General features: G+C 34.9%; 2 protein-coding genes across 2 annotated transcripts in view; one reads left to right on the top strand and one right to left on the bottom strand.

The window, feature by feature from the left end:
* The window catches only part of NaCP60E (Na channel protein 60E), an 898,928-nt gene that overhangs the window by 404,829 nt on the left and 472,060 nt on the right, over window positions 1-22,039 (top strand). The gene's annotated exons all lie outside the window — the stretch shown is intronic.
* LOC141406006 (uncharacterized) lies at window positions 17,453-21,105 on the bottom strand. The gene is made up of 3 exons (XM_073990974.1): window positions 20,697-21,105; window positions 20,389-20,630; window positions 17,453-17,548 (listed from the first exon to the last, which is right to left on the bottom strand). The coding sequence occupies exons 1-3, from the start codon at window positions 21,103-21,105 to the stop codon at window positions 17,453-17,455; spliced, it is 747 nt and encodes a 248-aa protein (XP_073847075.1).

Genomic DNA, 22,039 nt, shown 5'->3' with positions numbered 1-22,039 from the left:
ACATATAAAGAAGCTTACAGCATGGTTTCTGATTAAACCGTCTGCTGGAAATTGAGTATAATGTAGAGTACTTCATCTTCTTTAGTAATTAAATTCATCAATAAGCATTTTTCTATATTTTAACGATTCTTTCATGTATTTGTACAATCGATACCAGTAAAAATCATCATTTGTTGAGTTATATAAATTGGATTTAATAGTATTGATTATAAAACACAACCTTTCCTAGTAAGGTTCCCATATGCCATCACGTTGTTGTTCTTTATTTGACGTATCTATGCAAACTTTCCATTTTCGTTTGTTTTAAGAAACACAGTACATAATTTGGTCCGCTACGTCTTACTCACTTAATTGCTGCGAAATAACTATAAAAACAAGCTACAGCATGCAAACAAAACAAAGAAATTTCCCTTGCCGTTGATCGTAGAAAAACAACTCCTATCCGAAGTTTGGGAAGTTTGTTCGCCAGAAACAGAAACGCCAGATTATGTGCAGAGTACTAGAAAACTAATTGAAAAAAAACGAATTAAAATTTCCCTTCAGATTATGTGCAGAATACTCGGAAACTAATCGGACAAAAAACGAATCAAAATTTCCCTTCAGAGAATGTGCAGAGCATTCGGAAAATAATCGAAAAAAAATTTAGAAAATCTCGAAAAAAATCTAATATCTGAGCCATCGGCAAAAATTGTTGGCTGCGATGGCTCCCAAATGTTTGCTAGGAGTGGTGAATGGATCGATACAAATAAAATCAGTTTTGGTATTATTGTTTGTTAGTAAATGATTTCCTCTCCAAATGTCACCAAAGTAGGCGTATGATCTACGGCATTGGTTAAATTAATTTGTAAATCATACGAAACATTTTATTTACAATGGGCGATAACACTGTGAACCGACATTTCGGGCAGAGATAATTCCTTTTGGCGATGAAAGCCCTTGGTAAGTATATTAGGAATCCCAAAGGACAGATTCGCCGTGAGTCGAGCTTCCGATTCATGGTGTAATGAAGTTTCTGCTAAAGACCCTGTAAGGCATCTGCAATTAGCGTTATATCTTTGTTAAATGTTGTTTTAGCTTATTTATGCGATGACATGTCTTCAGTCAAATTGAATGAGGATTATTTTCGTCAGAATATTAAGAATCCCGAAGGACAGATCCGCCGTGAGTCGAACTTCTGTTTTATGGCGTGATGAAGTTTCTGCTGGAGACCCAGTAAGGGATGGATTAGATGTCAATGAGAATCGTACCTTAAATTTTCGGAGCAACATTTTTACAGAACATTTTGAAGCTGAAAAAAGTCAACTTGTGGTACTTTTATAGTAGTTCTTAAAATAAAGGACGAAAAGGACATTGAAGGAAGCGAGTTAGAAGATCGAAATGCTCTACGAAAATAATTCTCATTCGATTTGACTGCAGACATGTCATCTCATAAAAAAGCTAAATCAACAGTTAACAAAGATATAACGGTATTTTCAGATGCCTTACAGGGTCTTCAGCAGAAACTTAATCACGCCATAACATGGAAGTTCGACTCACATTTTGACCTTAATAAACTCCACAAAATTTGTTTGTTGGCTTATGGCATTTGATAAGCAAAGGAGACCTTAGTCCATATTTACATTAGGCAATTTTTCTTGCGGCAATTGTCCGTTTGATGGAGAGAGAGGTGAGGCATATGGTAACCCTTTGCCTCCCAACACCCCCACTCACCGACAAAATTACCTACTAATGTAAATATGGACTAACTTATCGAGCTTTCAAGATATCAACATGAATTTTGGTAAAAATGCAAACAATATACGTTGAAATAATAAAAAATTACATGACCGTGAATTTAAAGGAAAGATATAATTAAATATTGATCATTTCCATAAGCAACATTAATACGTTAAATAATTTTTCTTAGACGATTTGTTCCTCATATAACGTCTATATGCCATTTAACAATGCGACATTAACTAATAAACGTTCATGTATATCCATAGGTATATGTGTTTGTGTCTCCATCATCAATGCCAGCGGTTGTGTTGGTTTTATACAGAACTAATTAGCAATAAACCACATTTGTGTGAAACCACGAAAGGAGGTAACAAAAGGACAACACCAACACAACACCTGACGACAATAATGGCTTTCGAGTAATCACTTATTTACAAAGCTATTGACTTCTTAATGACGCAGTTAACGATCAAATTGCGATGGTAAATATTGTGCAGGCGACAAGTGTGCTAAAAATACATTACCAAGAGTAGTCCAACTAATATGCGCCCGCCCGTTCACCCGCCAAATAAATATGTTGGGGTGTTATAAGTGATTGAAAACATATCTTCAATAATTAATGGAAAAGATTGAATGGCAGTTTTACGTGTGCCGTTTTTTTTTTGTATCAAGTTAAGGAATGGTTTTTGGATTAAGATATTGGGTTTTATGTCTTAAGCTATGGGAATTTACGATAGTCCATATATCTTTGTTTGTCTACATTTTGGAATAAGCTATTAATTTTTATTGAAAGTATTGTTATACATACATATCGTCACCATAAATGCCAAAAGTCGTAACTAAACAAATAATAATTTTACAAGAGAAGCAAAAACGTTATAAAATGAAAAACTGTTTTATTGAATATTAATGTTATGAAGGCGAGTATATGGGTTATTATCATATACGAATGGGAGTAAGTAATGAAACCAAAACCGCGGAAACGCTTGGTTTTGGGATCCGTCATTGCAACAAAATCTGCAATGTTATCCCATTTTCCGAAATGCCTTTTCTTGAATAGGATCGTTATTTTTTAACGTAGAATCTTGAAATGTTGCAAGAGCGTGTATGTTTGTCTTATGTATTAGATTCAGTCAAAAAACTAATTATGACTTTTTTGGAGATACGGCTTCGGGCATTTATGGTGATGATATGTATATTAGGGGGTATGACTTTTTTACAACCTCGTATCTATGTATTATATTTTGATGAATTTTTACCTAAGGTTAGATAAAATCCTAATTATAAGGTGATTCCATAAAAAAGCTCATGCACAAAGTCATTTGAATTTTTTTCTATATGAGCTTTTTGCACAAGCTTTTGAAGTCACTATAAGCAGATATATAACTGAAAATACGCTTTGCCGCCCAACGAGATAACCAAAGTGACATATCCTTTTGTTTCTCACTAAATTTATCAACATTTCATATATCATATAAATTAAAAGTAGTTTGTTCGCGATTTTTTCAATATATAAATGGAATAAAAGTTATTGGAGTCAATAATAGGAAAACAGGAACTAATTTCGTGACACAGGAAATATTATTTTTCTCAAAAAAATCCATTTTGTAGTATTTTTTCAAAAAATTGTTTTTAAAGTGGTTTGTGCATGACCTTTTTTAATAAAATAGAATAAACATTATTTTAGTCATTCGTAGGCAAAATGTTCATTCCTTCCCGCTACAGGAAATGATTTTTGAGAAAAAAGATCAAAAGGTCATAACCCGAATGTACATAAAGCAAGAATTTCGGAATATTGGGCTGTTGAAAGGAGGCCTAACTGTCAGCTTGACACTTTGATCATGCCATGGGTTCTTTGAGGGAGACTTCTGATACTTCCGTGTTGTATACATTCGAAACATATTCACCTTTATGAATCTCTCTCCGCGAATCCCACGACTGTCTAATCAAGAAAACTGGAGTATATCGGGATGCTGTTTTTTAAAATATTCTAACAATCGCTAAGCTCATAAGTCTCATGCCATTATCGGAGTTAGGTACCTCAAAATTAAAAAAAAAGCATTAGAACCTCTTTGTACAATTTTAATATCATGGGCAGGGCAGCGGTACGTCACGATTTTTGGCATTTCGAAGGTTGTGACCTCAATATCAAACCGAAATGGCTGACATTTAGTATTTAGTCTTCGCTGGGGGTATACAACTTTCCACCAGAAATTTGTCGGTATAGGACCTCGTCTTCATACAGTCCCCATAGAACGGTACATCCCGATTGTCGGTATTTTGAAGATTGTGACCTCAATATCCAACCAAAATGGTTGAAATTTAGCATTAAATCTTCATTGGGCTTATAAAACTTTCCAGCAACAAGTTATCGGTATAGGTGTACGTCTTCGTATAGCCCCCGTACAACGATCCCTCCCGATTTTCGATATTTTAGTCCTCGATAATGGTATAAAATATTGCATACGTGAAATATCAGTACAGGTCCACGTCTTCATATTGCTCCCATAGAAGTGCACCTACCGGTTTTTGGTATTTTGACGGTTTCAGCGTCATTATCAAACCGAAATGGAAGAAATTTGGTATTTCCATTAGAAATTTGTAGGTATGGGTCCACGTTTTCATATAGCCCTCATTAAAGTTTACCTCCCGACTGTCGGTATTTTGAAGACTGTAGCCCTAATATCCCACAGAAATTGCTGAAATTTGGTATGTAGTCTTGGATGTGGGTACTAAATATTTCAGAAGAGAATTATGAGTATGGGTTCATGATTTCATATAGACCCCATTGAATGTTACCTCCCGATTTTCGGCATTTAGATGGTTGTGATCTAAAAATCTAAACGAAATGGCTGAACTTTGGTATTTAGGCTTCTTTTTTGCGTATAAAACTTTCCGCCGGAAATTTTGTCGGTATCTCCCCATTTTCGGTATTTTGAAGCTTGTGGCTTCAATGTGGAACCTAAAAAGCTTAAATTTGGCAATTAGTGTTCGTTTTGGATGAACAACTTTCCATCCGAAATTTTTAGGCATAGGTCCAGGTCTTCATATAGCCCTCATAGAATAGAGCTGGCAAACCATCGATGGAAATATCGATATTATCGATACTTAATTTTTTCGCCAATTTCGACGTATAGTTTTTTGTATAGATATTGTCGACCATTCTGACATCACTAAAGAAAGGCATAGAAGCAATAGCCAGACATTTTTATACCCCCAGCCTCTAGGCTGCCGAGGGTATATACACTTTCATACGATCGAAAATGTGCCTCATCGAAATAACGGTTTTAAACATCAAGTATATTTGGACGAAATTCGTTTCAGACCATTTGGAGTCGATTTAGCCATATCCGTCCGTCTGTCGGTCTATCTGGGTGGTGATCACGATAACTCTCGAACGGATCAAGCGATTCGAACCAAATTTCGATTACCTACATCACAAAAGTTCAAAATTTTTCTGTAAAATGGTGTGAACGATAACTATCGAAGAGATCAATCGATTTGGTCCAAACATTGCACATCGTATTATTCCTTCCAGATATAGATCGGGTGCAAATATGGATTATATCGGTTTACTCACACACAAAACTCGGAACAACTGAAATTTAAGAGCTCCACTCGGATCGTTTCGAAATTATTTTCTGTAGGTTGTCCTTGCGTCATCGTTTACAACGGTACAATTTTTTTTCTGGGACAAGTTCATACTTCCTGAGATAATCGCCTAAAAGCTCCAAGAATCCCTGACGGCACCAAATATTATTTCATCCAGTCATGTGTCAGGGTGGAATATGGCTATATCGGTCCCGACCTTCGGGTCCCCTACAGAAAATTTGGAAAAAGTGCAGTTTGAGAATTCATTTTAAATCTATTTGAAAAAGGTTGTTTTCAGGGTTCCTATTACAACGGTACATTTTTTTCCGGAGTAAGACCGACGCGATTGATTTTATAAGTTTTTGTGTCCATTGGGGGTATAAAACTTTCCATTAGAAATTTGTAGATATAGGTAGGCCCACGTCGGTAATATGAAGGAAATTTGGTATTAAATCTTCGAAGGGGGTATAAAATATTCCAAAAGAGAATTATCAGAATGGAAGGGTCCTTTCCGATTTTAGGTATTTTGAAGATTGTGACCTCAATATCCCACCGAAATGAATGAAATTAGTGTTCGTTGTAGATAAACAATTTTCACCTGAAATTTGCCAGTATAAGTATACGTTTTTACATAGCCCCCCATAGAATAGTGCTTTCTGTTTTCGGTATTAGTTTCAGCTACAATATTCAACCGAGATTACTGAAATTTGGTATTTAGTCTTCGTTGGAGTTACAAAAATTTCCTCCAGAAATTTCTCGGTACAGATTGAAGTTTTGATTCAAAACGGTACATTCGATTTTCGGTGTTTTGAAAGTTTTAGCCATATAATTCCACCGGAATAACTGAATTCTGGTATTTAGTAATCGCTAAGGGCACAGGTACAAAACCTCCTTTGCAAAAAATCAGACAGTATAGGTCCACGTTTTGGTAACGTCCCCATATACTGATTTAAGATTTTTTGAACATTTTAGTCACATTTTTGACCGAAATTACCAGAAGATAGAAAAATTAGTCGCAAGAAACTATCCATATATGTATGTTAACTTAACGCCGTTGTTACTTGTTTGTTCATCTACAAGAGCGAATCTTGAGACAAAGTCCAATACCTATCAGTATTAGTCATAGTTTTTTTCAAAAATTTCTTATTTTTTATTTTATTTTAATATTTCAATTAAATTTAGCTTTCAATAAATCTCCATATGTTTTTCTAATAAGCTCTGAATTAGAAAACACTTATTGAATATTCTTAGTGAAATTTCCAATGCCAATGCAATTCAATATCAATCGCCAATGAGAAATACAAAAGAACAATTGTACATTTCTCTTACAGTACATACATATATATGTATGTATGTATGTGCGTGTGTTTGTGGCACATATCCAAAATCAAACCAACAGCAAAAAAGGCTAAGAAATGGGCAAATATTATTCTTTACCTTCGGTTGGTTCACTATCAACAAAGTGAATGAGCAGTGCGGTTGGGGCTCGTAAAGTGGCAGTGGCAAACAAGTTTCGTTTTAATAACATTCGATTTACAGCTGTTGCATGAAAGCTGACCTCATCACCAACAGCAGCAGCAGTAGTAGTAGTTGTGGTTTCATTTTAATCCTCATACATAGACACACTGAAAATTTACACTAACACATTTCTTGAAAATGTATACCATTTTCGTTATCTACATAAGACCGTGGTATGTTTGTATGAATGTGTGTGTGTGCAAGATAAGACCATAGATATCGTTATTCTGCTTCAGTTTTTTCGCATTGTTTTTCTTCTCCGAATGAAAACACGTGCAATTTGTTCATTGTTTTTCCTTTCAATGCCTTTGATCGTTCATATTTAAATTGCTATCAACTTTGTTTAATACTCGTATCTTGTGCAGCAGGGTAATGAAAACAAAATTGAAATAATAAGAAAAAAACGAGGTGGTGGATACAGGTGTTGTATTCGAAGCAGAAAATAATAACAATGTAAGAAATTTAAATAAGGAAATTTTATTCAGGAAAAAAGGCTCAGAATTAAGGTTATTTATACAACTCTGATAAAGATATAGAAAGATACTGGATAATTTAGAATGAAAAATTTTGAAATGGAAAATCTGATTCTGACTAGTAAATGCAACCTAGCAATATAAATCCTAACTAAATAATAGGGTTTTATAGTACTCTTTGGTAGTGGTATCTACTTACAAAACCCCATACTAACCAATTATTTTAAAAAGGGCACGTTCACTGAATAACTAGTTATTCTATGGCCACTAGAAGTTGAAAAATAAGCTAAAAACATATGTTATATTTTTAGAAAATTTGAGATGGAATTTGTTTTCAATGTCAACACACCTCATATTTATATTTTACTAGCAGACCCCGGTCCGCGTTGCTGACCCGTCGTAACGAGTTTTAATGACAAACAAATATTTGAATTTGAAAAATTCAAATATAAATATTTTCTACCTCACTTCTTCGGTCCAATGTCAAACAGAGGAGGATTTTAAATTTATCAACAGATTTTTTCTGTAACCTTCCTTTTCTCTTACGGACTTTGTCGGATTTTTCGTCCATTGATGCTGTTTAGGTGAGGGAGGGGAAATCCATAGGTATTTTCAATAATTGAACGATAGCTCAGGATATCGTTTGATGATCAGTGGAGAGAGAAAAGAAACCAAAGAAAATAAAAACAAAGCAGTATCAGATTTAATATAATAAATTATTGCCGTTTATTGGTGTATTTCTTTTCAAACAACAACAAAGATTACCTTGTAATCTGGGGTGGCGACAGAGGCCTGTTAGTTCAACAAAGATTATCTCTTGTAATCTGGGGTGGCGACAGAGGCCGGTTAGTATTAATGCGTAGATGTTAAGTTAGAACGACAAGTTAAAGCTTCAAAGGTTGGTCGACTAGTGAACGCAGAGGTTCTTGCAATCGCAGAGGATTGCAGCGATCGCAGAGGATCTGAGTCGATTTATACTACTACCTGTAAATATTCCAATGAGAGAAAACTCAACAACCACCGCTCGTTAGCATCAACACTCTACGGTCTCCGCAGAGGGAATTTGCTGAGGTGATGCACGATGATGTCAATCAGCATCCGTGATCGACTGAGCTCGGGAAGTTGAGTTGGAATGTATCAAACCTAAACAGATGCTGTTTAGGATTTATTATCGTCCATGTCCCCTCTTTATCCTAAAGCGATCTAATTATAAAAGTTTAAAAAAAGACCTTGGCTTTCCTTTTTCACTTGCAAAGAATTTTCGATTATCAAACTTAACTCTAAACGAGAAAATTAATAAAAATCATTAAAAAAATGATCTCCGCACAAACAGGCAAAATTAAAAAAAAGTTAAAAAAATGGTTAAGTAGAATTCTCCCGCTTATTTAGACTTACCTGTTTTAGTTTTTTTATGGCTGATAGACCGTTGATCCTCACCATTTAAGGAAATTTGTAAATATATCGAAAATTAATTTGCGGGCCGATGCACTCATAAATTTAGTAAATATAGCGATTATAAAACAATAGTCCCCCGAAATTCGTCTACAAATATATAGCATTTTGGACCACGGGACATTCCTGAACATTTTCTAAAAATTGCATGAAATTAAGTTCAGAAATTTGGAAAAATAATGTATTGAAAAGAGCGGACGTGGTAATCAGTTTCCAAGATATATCATATTTAAAAAAGTGGGCATAGTCCGGTATTTTGGCTCCAAATATTTACCTAGGGAACACACAACCCCATTGCCTCCCAAAATGTATGCTGAAACCGATATAATGATAAGTTTGGCTTATACATATAGCGTTTAAAAGAAAGGCGTGGGGAAGCTATCCCACCTCCTCCGAAATTTATAAAATATACATAACAACGGCAAACATTGAGCTATTGCTGCAAATTTGATGGAAATCGGTTCAGTAGTATTGGAGATATATTTTTAGGCCTCAAATAAGTACCTAGATTGTAGAATAATCCGTAAATTTTTAAACCGATACATGCGTAATTTGTGCAAATAAAACGTTTTTTTTTTTTAAATATGGCATAGGCGAGGTACCCTGCGCCCTCTGAAATTCAATAAAATATGTAGCCTGTTTTCGGGGGCCATACCTTTACATTCCCTGACAATTTCAGGAAAATCGCTTCAGTAGTTTTTGCAGAAAAAAATTAAATTAATAATTGAAAAAAATGGGCGTGGTAAAATGTTCTTTCCATAAAAACCTAAATTGGGTTATGGCATCATTTGATTTTTATTCATAGAGATATGGCGTTTTTTTTAAATATAGCAAAGGGAAGTACCCCGCCCCTTCGAAATTCAGGAAAATATGCATCCCATTTTCACGTGGGGCCATCCCTGTACATTACCTGAAAATTTCAGGAAAATAGGTTCAGTAGTTTTGTAGATGTAACGTACATATTTAAAAAAGTGGGCGTGATTCAGTCTTTGGGTCCTGAAAAAGTAGGTAAGGTGGGAGACACAACCACAGTTATCTCGCAAATTAATTTCCAAACCGATAAATTCGTAATTATTGTAAATATAGCATATTAAAAATAGGATATAGGGGAAGTTCCCCGCCCCCTCCGAAAGTAAACTAAATTTGTAGCCTATTTTAACCGGGGGCCATACCTGTATATTCTTTGACAGTTTCAGGAAAATCCAGTAGTTTTTGTAGAAAATATTAAAATTGAATTGAAAAAAGGGCTTGGCCATTTTTTTAAATCGAAATTTTTACAAAAATATACGATATCGGTCAATCCGTTTTCGAGCTATCGTTTGCACCGCAAAACGCTTTAACAAACAAAGGGTTTCGCATGTAACCATTTACCACAAGACTATGCAATAGTTTTCAACAACAAAAATTCCAAAAGTAGTATAAGATGTACTCTTTCAGATGAAAGAAATAACTACTTTAAAATAACAGATCCGATTTTTTGCTGGGAACATACCTATGTACAATAGGGTTATGACTTTTTTACAACCTCATATCCCTGTATCATAGCGTGATGAGTTTTGCCATAAGATTACATAAAATCATAATTATAAGGTGATTCGGTGAAAAAACCACACGCACAAAATGATTTTTAATTTTGAATTTATCAAAATTATGGAAAATTTTTTGAAGTCACTGTAAGCAGATATACAATTGAAAATTAACTTTAGAGTCACATAAGATAATTAAACTGACATAACATTTATTTCTCACTAATTTTCTTCAATTCCGAAAATCGTAAAAATGTCGTAAACGCTTTTATTTAAAGATATAATTTTTTAACAAAAAACATAAAATTTAAAATTTTTTCAAAGTGGTTTGTGCATGACCTTTTTCAATATTTGAATGAAATAAACATTGTTATAGTTATTAGTAGGCTTATATTTATTCATTCGTGCAACAAAAAATAATTTTTGAAAAAAATTTTTTTTTTCATTTCATAAAATTTTTCAAAAAATTATATTTTTAAAATCGATTTGTGCGTGAACTTTTTTTATACTTTAATAGAATAAACGTTAGCGTAGCGATTATTAGGCAAAAGATCATTCATCCCTGCTACAGGAAATCATTTGTGAGAAAAAATGTCAAAAAGTCATAACCCTAATGTACAATCCACTTTTGCCAGATTGACCGCTCTTCATACTTAAGAGCATTCGAAACTCCGGCGAAGGCACTATAAACATTCTAAGCGGTGTGTCCATTTTCTGCAAAGTAAATCTTGTCCATAAGTGGTATTATATGCTGTTTATATTAGAGCTTTCTGCAGGGTTAACCTTCTTTATAAGGATTTGTTTGAAATATAAGCAATGGAATTGACATTTAAAACCCAGTCGGTTTGTTAAATCCGGTTATATATAAACGGGGTATTAGCATCGAATATATTATGATCAATCAATTTTTATACCCTCCACCACAATATGGGGGAATAACACTGTGCAACATTTTTAAGGAAATCTTGTGCAACCAATTTGGGCTGGGGATTTTTTGAAAGTATAGACCCAAAGGACAAAAACCCTAGTTGGGTTTTGTTGTGCCAGATCCAGCCTGGATTTTATGGCCCCATCTAAACATGGTTAAATATTGACTTTTTAAAGCAATTCGGGACTATATCTCTGAAACCAATGAGAATCTTCTTCTGACCCCTGAAGCAAATTTGTAGATAAGGACAAGAATAAAATATTTGGAGAAATAGTGAACTCGAAAAACAACATTTATTACCTCAAAATTTATAAAATATCAAAAATTTCCATAATTTGTATACATTTCATAGCCATATCTCCAAAACCATTGATTTTTTCTTATTGTTTTCTTATAAATATTCGCTGGAATGTAATACATAACTCTTCAGAACAAGTCGTTCTTGTAAAATGCCTCTATCATGTTGTTTTCAGCAACGACCATTTAATAAATACATATGTCAATAATGTAGTGAAATCCGAAATGCGAGAGTAAAATAATGGTGTGAACTGTGTGTGAAATGCGTGTTGTAAAAGATATGATACAAAATACCGCTGAAACGACATGAAGTAAGCATTTTAAAGTTTCAGAATGTTCTGAGAAAATTTGCTGAGAACTTTATTTGGAATATTTTTGCAGAATGTTGCATGGTTCAACTCCCAATAGTTTAGCTGATACTGACCAGAACTTCAGCAATTATGAAAAATTTTCTAGATTTCATGGATTTTGATGCCCTAGATGGAATTTTTCTTATATGGTATGTTCAAATGATAGGTTCTACTAGTTTAGGGCTACAATATTACCAAAGACAGCATAAAATTCTAAATCGATATAACAGATCGCAATACTTAAGACAGAGGTTTATAATTTCATATAAAAGTTTATATTTATCCTAGAATGATCGATATTGAAAATTTACCATTTTGATTTCTCCCCATAGAATGGTACCTCCGATTTTCATTATTTTGTAGATTTTGGCCTTATTATCACAATGAAATGGCTGAAAATTTGTATTTAGATTTCTTTGTGGCCACAAAAGCATCCTCCAGATTTTTTCCATGTTTTCATATAGCATCCATAGAACGAAACCGACCGATTTTCGGCATTTTCAAGGTTTTAGCTTCATTAACATACTGCAATTTCTGAAAAACAGTAGCTTGTCCTACTTTGGGGCCACAAAACTTCTCCCACAATTTGTATACCCTCAGCATTTATGCTAACGGGGGTATATACACTTTCATGCGGGCAAAGTGTGCCTGATCGAAATAATGGTTTTAAACTCCAAGTATGTTTGGACGAAATCCGTTTCAGACAATTTGGAGTTGATTTAGCCATGTCCGTCCGTCTGGCTGGCTGGAGCGCACTAAAACTCTCGATCGGATCAACAGATTGGGTTCAAATCTTGGCTTTCATAATATTTTGTCCAAACTTAGTTTAAGTTCGAAGAAGGGTTATATCGGTCCACTCCTTCCGGTACCTCCCCCACAAAAGTTCGAAACATTTGTGCTCACGATAACTCTTGAAGGGAGTAACCGATTTGGTCCATACTTTTCGCATCGAGAAATTTCTATTAGACTTAGATGAGGTTACAATATGGACTCAAAATTTTGGAAAATTATTGTTTAGGACCTGCTCTCGAATTGCTTTTATTTTTGTTGTAGCAACTTCTATTCACTACCCCCTATACGACGGTACAAGTTTCATCAGGGGCAAGTCCGTACTTGCTGAGAAAATAGCCTGAAAGGTGAAAAAACCCTATGACACCGTGTGTAGTGGTTGGAGCGCAAGATCACACTCGAACAGATCTGCCGATTCGGTCTCACTCACACAAAATTTCGGATAAGTTCACTTTAAGACCTGCTCTCGAATCACTTTGATGTTTGTTGAAGCAACTTGCATTCGCTGCCACAATTACGATGGTAAAAGTTTTTTCAGGGGCAAGCCCATACTTCTTGAGAAAACGGCCCGAAAGGTGTAAAAACACCTATGGCACCATATTTAGTGCCTGAAAAGCACAATAACTCTCGAACTGATCAAACTTAGTTTCAGTTCGAAGATGGGAAATACATCCGGTACTTCGCTCCAATATTTAAAAAAATTTCACATAAATTGTATGCACGATATATCTTGAACGGTGCAACCAATTTGGTACAAATTTCGGATCTCCTTATATTTTGTCCAAATTTAGTTTAACTTCTAAAATGGCCTATATTGGTCCTCTCCTTAGGGTGCCTCGGCCACTAAAGATGAATATTTGTGTCTACGTGCAGTTTAGGGTCTAATCGAAAATCCTTTTGAAATGTATACCGATGCTGTTCGTTGTGGTTCTGTTTACAGCAATATTATGTTTTCCATGGACAAGTCCTTGCTTCCTAGCATACTGGTCCAAAAATTATACGATGAACCACTTAAACGAGCAGTGGGCGCGATATCTATTGAAAGGACATGACTCCCAAAATAAGATCTATTACCATAATGGACCAAGTCGTTCAATTTCTTTAAGTATATCCTCCGCAACACTTTTGAACTTTAATTCTAATCCACATTTTTGTCGGCAAGATAAAATGTCCAAAAAGGGCCACAAAATTCTGAAAAGACCTTATATGCATTCGATCTATCCGTAGATGACAGTTTCAATCCACATAGGCTGAGGGTATATCTCTGTCGGCAAAGCCGACTGATACTTTTTTAATTGTTTTAGTCCACGTCCACGTTTTATTACAGCTCTTATAGTACGGTACAGCACGATTTTCGGCAGTTTCAATGTTTAAGTCATATTATTACAACGAAATGGCTAAAATTTAATATTAGGTCTTCTTTGGAGTTACAAAAGCTTTCACGAGAAATTCGTCAGAATAGGTCCACGTTTTGATATGGCCCTTATAGTTTCAAGGTTTTAGCTTCATTATCACACCGAAATGGCGGAAATTTTATATTTTGGATTTTAGGTATTTTTCTACCACACATTTGTCGGTACAGGCCCACGTTTTGTTATAACCCCTATAAAACAGTTTAGCCCGATTTTCGGTAGTAGATTTTCGCCTCATTATCACACAGAAATGGCTTGAATGGCGAAATAGTTTAAGTCATCTTTGGGGCCACAAAACTTTGCCCCAGAAATTTGTCAGTACAGAGACCCTCATAAAAACACGTAAACACAAATCGTAAGGTATCGTTATATCGGGGCTATACCAAAACATTGACCTATGTTGAACATTTTCGAAGAAAATGTCTTCCGACCACTGGGAACCTCAAGTGTCAAATTAATTAATTTTCAATTTCGCCTTCCTTCCACTTTTTTACTTCATCGAAGCCTTGCCCTTTCAGTTCTGCCTGTAATCGTCGCTCATTCTTATGACATGGCCAAGCCCAAGCAACCTTTGTATCTCGATGTCGTTATATAGCAGATACAGCTCGTGGATCAAACGACGTCGATAGTCACATTCGAAGCATGTTTTCTCTCAAACACAAGTATCCAGGCTTCAGAACCATACATTAGCACGGGTAGTATCAGTGTTTTCCTTTTTAACTGAGGAACGGATATCAGTTAATATAGTCTTAAAAAGCCGAATGAGATTTCCGGGAACACAAAATTCAGAAATGGTTTGGAATGCCTTTGAAAATAGAGTGCAGTCGATGGCTAAGATTGTAAGTGCCGATCTGCATCTTTTGGATCATTTCCAGTATTTGCAGCAAGCAAAATATCTGGTCAATTTTGGATTTCCTAGGTCTAAAGTCGCACTGGTATAGCCCATTTTTTCGTTGACCATAAGATTCAGTCGAGCACACTATATCTCTCCACTATCTTATAAATATGGGCTTATGCCCATACTGTTAGAGCACACAGTACTATCTCTTTTCTTGTGGACGGGACATAGGATTCTCACATTTCAATCATCGGGTGCTAACTAGCTGATGCATACACCATCAGCGGATCTCCTCCGGTTTTGAACAGCTCGGCTGGTAAGTTCTCGGCTCTTGCTGCCTTATAAAAATGGTAAAACCTACGAAAATATCATAAAGGTCAATCTTGTAGATAATTTTCACTGGTACAACATTTTTTAGTTCAATTTTGAATAGGGCTTGCGATTTCCCAACAAAATCGTGAAAACCTAAAAAAAACTAAAAATGTGAACTTTGACCGCGATTCCGGCGATTTTTTTTTTTTTTTGATTTTCCTTATCTATGAACATTGTAGCTTCAGAATCCGCAAAATCTTCCCAGGTGTAAGCTCTTTTCATTTAAGGTTGGTTCTGTTTTTATACCCTACACCACTATGTGGTAAGGGGTATTATGTGTTAGTGCATTTGTATGTAACATACAAAAGGAAGCGAGATAGACCCATAGTTCCTTCTAGGGATATACATAGAATCACTTTCTGAGTCGATTTATGCATGTCCGTCCGTCCGTCCGTCCGTTCGCAACATACAGGTCGCATTTGTTGACCGATTTCGCTGAAAATTGGGGAATACCATTTTTTTAGCCGTCGGAAGATGTTCGAAGATGGGCTATATCGGTCCAAGTTTTGGTATAGCCCCCATATAACGGTACCTCCCGATTTAAGGTATTTTAAGGATCTTAGCCGCATTTGTTGCCCAAACCAGCTGAAATTTTACATTTGAGGTTCCCAATGGCCGCGAAATTGCTCCACTAAAAATTGTCAAGATAGGTCCACGGTTCGGTATAGTCCCCATATAACGATACCTCCCGATTTAAAGTATTTTATGGATCTTAGCCACATTTTTTGCCCAAACTAGCTGAAATTTTACATTTGAGGTTCTCAATGGCCGCGAAATTGCTCCACTAAAAATTGTCAAGATAGGTCCACGGTTCGGTATAGTCCCCATATAACGATACCTCCCGATTTAAGGTATTTTAGGGATCTTAGCCACATTTTTTGCTTGAACTAGCTGAAATTTTACATATGTGGTTCCCAGTGGCCACGAAATTTCGCCACTTAAATTGAGCTAAATTATATCGAAATCGGTTCAGATTTGGATATAGCTCCCATATATATGTTCGCCCGATTCCACGTATTTGCTGCACCAAACACGCTATATACGTCCGACTTTGATGAAATTTGGAATGTTTGACTGAATTCGGTCTAGAAATAAGTGTGCCAAATTATATCGAAATGGGTTCAGATTTGGATATAGCACCCATATATATTTTCGGCCGATTTTGTGTATTTTCAGCTCCAAACACGATATATAAGTCCGATTTCAATGATATTTGGAATGTGTGACTGAATTCGGTCTGGAAATAAATGTGCCAAATTATATCAAAATCGGTTAAGATCTGGATATAGCTCCGATTTATATTTTACATATTCACAGTGGTGTAGGGTATTATATAGTCGGCCCCGCCCGACTTTGATCCTTTCCTTACTGGTTTATTATAATATTTCTGTTATCTTGTAAACAAACTAACATCTAATGCACTCCAATACGAAATCCATAGTTTTTGGTTTACATATGCGGCTACGAGAGTTTTTAGGTGTTTCTGTTGAATTCGCATTAAAACGAATTCATCAGTCATACTTATTCTTGAGCTCGAGTCGTCATAAAATTGGGGAAGGGTCCCTTGTTTACAAAGAACTAAGATAACTGATGAGTCCATGTGGCGTTGAACGAAACTAGTCTTCTCTGCCATCCCCTAAAGTAATAAATTTTAACTACATCCCACTTTAAACTTGTTGTTTTTAAATTTGAAAACAACAAATATGAGATTAAGCTTGACTTACATACAAATAGGAAGTAAAAAATAAATTTTAGTAAAATCCGATTTTCATTTAAAAAAAAATCGGAAACACAAAAGGCCCCAAACATCAGCGGAAAATTATTTTTTGCATTTTTAGTGTTTGGGATCACATTTCAATTTTATTGAAATGGAATTAAACCCCAACTTTTTGTGCAAAAATACTCCAAAAGTTTTTGAAAAATTGCCCCACATTGCGTGTTGTTGTAATGTACACATTTTTGGGGTCATTTTGCACTTTTGCTTTAGGGCAATTTTGCATTGGGGCCAGTTTTTGCGGAGCCACAAAAATATACGGATCATTCACGTAGAGCTTAAGTCTTTAGTCTCCCTCCACACTTGTGATCCATGGGATCTTTGAAGTAATTACTTGAACGACAAATCCTACATCTCCACCAAATTTCAACGTTGTAGAAATATTATCTATTTTAATGCCTATTTTGACTTGCCTAAACTTTCTGTGAAATCGTCCAATCCAAAGCCAATTCCGATTTCCAAAATCCGGCAATGTTCTCCATGTTTATTTTGGACGAAACTAACTTTTCCTAAAGATGCAACAAAGTCACATCTAGCGTCTCAAAGTTGTAAAAATTACAATTATTCGAAGGTACCAGAACTGGCTAGTGTAGTTTATTTAGTTGACTGTCATTTATGCTAAACTAATGTTGAGCTTTCGATTTAGTACTAAGTCTCTACAAGGGTAAACTCATTACTGATGACCAATTTATGCATTAGCTTATGTTATATATAAACATTTAGTGGTGTCTTGTTTACTACTCCTTTTACTTAGTTCAATTAAATGCGATCTAAACTTTGTGACTTAGATTGCCTAAAAGTAGAATTACTAATAAACAAATATAATTTTTCTGTAAATGCATACATATTTATTCTGCCTTAAATTTGTTGAAATTAATATTTTAATAGTGCAATTAGATTCAATTTAGACATATTCATGCCATTCTAAGGACTTGCATCCACTGGCGTAGTAAATTGCAGTTCAAAAATTTTGCTATAACTTGGCAAGCAAATCATAGCAAATTCATTATCGACGTCATTGTCCCAACGTGTGTATGTATGTGTGTAACACTCCCACATAGTTTCCCATATAAATTTTTACGTCACAAAGAAATAACAAAACAATTGCATCAAATCCAACTGAACCGCAAAAAATGTCAAAAAGAAATCTGACACAGCTGTTGCAGACAACCTGACATTTGAAAAGTTCATAAGGCCAACGTTGTTCTCTTTCAAATAGATGCAGATGTCAAATATAAGAGTGATATCCTGTTGCCAGTTGAAATATAGATAAATACGAGTATGTGTCAAAGGAAATGCGAAAAATAAAAAACGTGAGATTAGACAAAGAAGGAGTGGGTGATATCACTTTGAAACAAAACTATTTAAAAGTTTAAAAATATACATAATTTTAAATAATAAATATGTTATGTATGTATGTATCTTAATATGTACTCATGTATTCACATATGTATGTGTGTATTTATATTGTTGTTTAAACAAATTGCCGCGAGAATCACGGCTTGCTGAAAATCATACGACACCACATTGTTGATATGGCCCAATATTCCATTGAAGTGTTTTATAGGCGTGGAAAACTCGAAATCAGGACCACAAGTGTGAAAGGTGGACATGCTAAAGATTGCCACCTTCGGAAAATAGTACCAATTTTCTATAACAACTTGTATACACAATCATGTTATTTTAGATCAACATGAAATTCTGCGTCCCTCTTGAAATTCTACCTCCATCCTTGTTGCTTCCGAAAGGAAAGTAAAGTAAATAAATAAACTTCTGTAGAATTTTTAGTTTAAAAAATGCGATAAGACAATTTGAAGTCGATTAAGCAATGTCCATCCATCTAGCTGTTTGGCTGGCTGGAGGGCATGGTAACTCTTGAATGGATTAATCGATTTGGTCCATCGTATAATCGATTTGTACATCGTATAATATGTCCATTGTTACTCTCTAATAAAAGCTCAAAACTGTTTGATAAAGTGCAGTTTAAGCATACCGTGTCGAAATTTTTATCGAAAAGAGTTCTTGTGGACCTGAGATAATGATCAAAACGGTATAAAACGCTATTGTCCACCAAATTGATCGAAACTATGCATATCGCAACTTCACCCGGAGACCTTTCATTCTCCTCGCTCATTTAGTCAAAGAGTGGTACATCTCAAAAATTCCATTTTCGAGAAAAACGCGTTTTAAGTTGGCGATTAAAATTTGACTTCCCAAATTTAAAAAATTATTACACAAAAACTAAAATAACTATTTGGACCATATTTTGAATAATTCCAAACCCGAAATGAGCTGTAACTCGTTGAGTTTTAGACATATCAATATGAAAATGTGAGACAAAACAAAATAGAAGTCGTAAAAGAAAAAAATAGAAATTGCTAACTCAGAAAACTCATCTTTTGAGTTATGCCACTCTTTGAATAAATGAGTGATATGTACAAATCTATTCAGGATGAACCACTAATAAGGGGTGAACGGATAGAGCTGGATTCTTCAAATTTGGACTGAGAGTCACTGATGAAGAGAAAGAAAGATGTATTAAAGGGTTTTTGGAAATTCGAACTATGAGTGTACGAAAAGTACTAAAGGTCGTAAATTTAGTACAATTTGGATTTGGGTGAACGGATAGAGCTGGATTGAGGTAGTTTTTGAAATTCCTGCTATGGGCAGCGTTCGAAAACTTACACTAAGGTACCGTACAATAACGTTTTGTAGCGTACCAAGCATGAAAAGTTACACTACGATAAGGTACCGTACATGTACACATACTTTAAAAAAAATTTTAGAGTTTGTGTACATGTACCCAACGAAAATCGTAGCGTACATGTTTGGTACGCAACCACCATTGTAAAGTAACAACCACGTACCCAACCGAAATGGTTGGGTACGTACGTTATAAATGTTGCGTGTACATTAAAAAACCACGTAGCGTACATCATTATGTACACTAAACGATAAATAGAGGTTGCGTACACTTGGGTGATGTTTATAAATAGGTTGCGTACACCTGAGTGATGTTTATAAAGAAATATAAAATATGAATGGCATGAGGAAAAATGCAACCATAAAAATAAGAGTGAATATCGTATAAATAAAATACAAAAGTAACTATATTTATATTTAACCAGTATATATGAAAACATTTATTTATTTTATAAAAAATTAACGAATATAAAAAATATTAACATACTAAAGAAAATAGAATTTAACAGGAGAAAGCTCAACTTTCAAAATTGAAATCCCCATTAACTTTTACCATTAATATATGTTCAAGATTTGTTGCTGACATGCGGTTGCGCTGATCAGATAATATGTTCTTCATAGCAGAAAATAAGCGTTCCACGCTTACTTGGGTTGACGGTATTGCCTGTACAATATTAGCAATCTCACTGATGATGGTTTTCTGAGAGTTCCAAAACGCTATTATATTTTCATTTAGTGCAAAATCAGCTTCTAAATTGTGTAAATTAGATGAACTCGGAATTTCTGTGGTAGGATCTATAATTTGCAGATAATCGGAAAAAGATTTGGCTGCATCTGGTCTACTCGGTGATGGAGCTTCCTCTAATATTGGGTGACTTGTATTGTGTTCTGAAACATAAAAGATGAATGATATAAATAAATAGGCATTGTTCTGGTTTACTTAAGCAAACTTACCTTCTGTTGAGTTCATGCGTTTATATAACGATAGTATGTAGTTCTTCGCCCTTTGTTTTTGTTCGCAGGTTAAGCATACTTTGATTCGTGGATCCAAGAACACAGCTGCGTTAAACAGTTCATTTTCTAAAAGTTTATCCTTTCTTATATTCAAGGACTCCTTGAGAAGGGTTTTCATGTTGCTATCCGGTAAAGCGTCAATTTGAAATGTTATATCCATAACAATAATGTATAGTTCACTATAGCACAACTGTTCGCTTTGTAACTTAATGGTAGCATTGTAAATAGGTTTAAATAGTCCCAAGAATTCAGTTGCGAAAGACCATTCTTCAGATTCAAGAAATAAATCAGGATAATCTTTGCTTAGTGTATTTATAATTTCCTTCAGTTCCAGGCATCTTTCAATCATTTTATATGTTGAATTCCAACGTGTTGCACAATCAATGATAGGTTTTTTGTAGAGTTCACTTCTTAGAAAATTTAAAATCGTTTTACTTCTAAGTTTTTTTACCACGAATCGTATCTTATCGACATTGTCTTTTACTGCCGACTGTTTCAGAACATCGTTTACACACAGTTGGAGAGTGTGAGCACCACAACGAATGCTAGTAATTGTGTTCGATGAGATGTTAAAATCAATTGATTCAATTGTGTCAATAGCTATTCGGCAATCGATATCATCTTCTTCGAAATCCACGGCATCATTATTTATCGACAATTGCATTTCACAGTTCAGGATTCGTACAGTTTTGAGCATATTTGATCCGTTGTCGGTTGTAATAGTTAAAATATTACGTATATCAACATCATATTAATTTAGAACATCCAGTATAACTGTTTTTAAATATTCAGAAGTGTGACTTGATCTAAGCTCCTTTATAGCCAACGTTTTAACAACGATTTTACCATGTTTAATGTACTGAACATTAATACCCAGCATACTTAAGTCCAGCCTTGTTGCGACATCCATCTTAAGGGAAAATAATATCCCTTTAAGATCGTTTGAGATTTCCGTTTTAATATTTTTTGAGAAAGCGATAATTCGTTCCATTACGTTATGTTCATTTACAGTTATCCCGAGTACACTTAAAACAGGTTCTATAAGAACTTTGAAGGCTTTATCTTGGGCCATATGTAAAGGACGTCCATTTTTTTGTAAAAAGTTCCACCAATGCTGTTTCAATGTTTTTTGGATTCGCACTGTTTTTAATAATACTTTGATGACTCTTTTTTCTTTTACGTTTTCCCGTTTTTGATCAATATAGTTCGCATACAAATCGGGATGCACAATTTTCAAATGTCGCTCTAAATTTGCGGAATGCCAATTTAAAACATTGTTGACA

Source organism: Musca autumnalis, unplaced genomic scaffold, assembly GCF_047663935.1.
Source record: "Musca autumnalis isolate F117 unplaced genomic scaffold, ASM4766393v1 scaffold_5, whole genome shotgun sequence".
NCBI lineage: Eukaryota > Metazoa > Arthropoda > Insecta > Diptera > Muscidae > Musca > Musca autumnalis.
The sequence above is the reverse complement of the archived record's forward strand: the minus strand, read 5'-3'. Positions and strand labels throughout refer to the sequence as shown.

What these genes read in the sequence shown, in the direction of transcription:
- LOC141406006 (XM_073990974.1), bottom strand. Translation starts at nt 21,105, where the DNA reads ATGATTGAAAGATGCCTGGAACTGAAGGAAATTATAAATACACTAAGC. An exon ending in ACGCATGAACTCAACAGAAG is followed by an intron (nt 20,631 to 20,696) that starts GTAAGTTTGCTT and finishes TTTATGTTTCAG; the next exon opens with AACACAATACAAGTCACCCA. An exon ending in AGGCAATACCGTCAACCCAA is followed by an intron (nt 17,549 to 20,388) that starts GTAAGCGTGGAA and finishes TTGCATCTTTAG; the next exon opens with GAAAAGTTAGTTTCGTCCAA.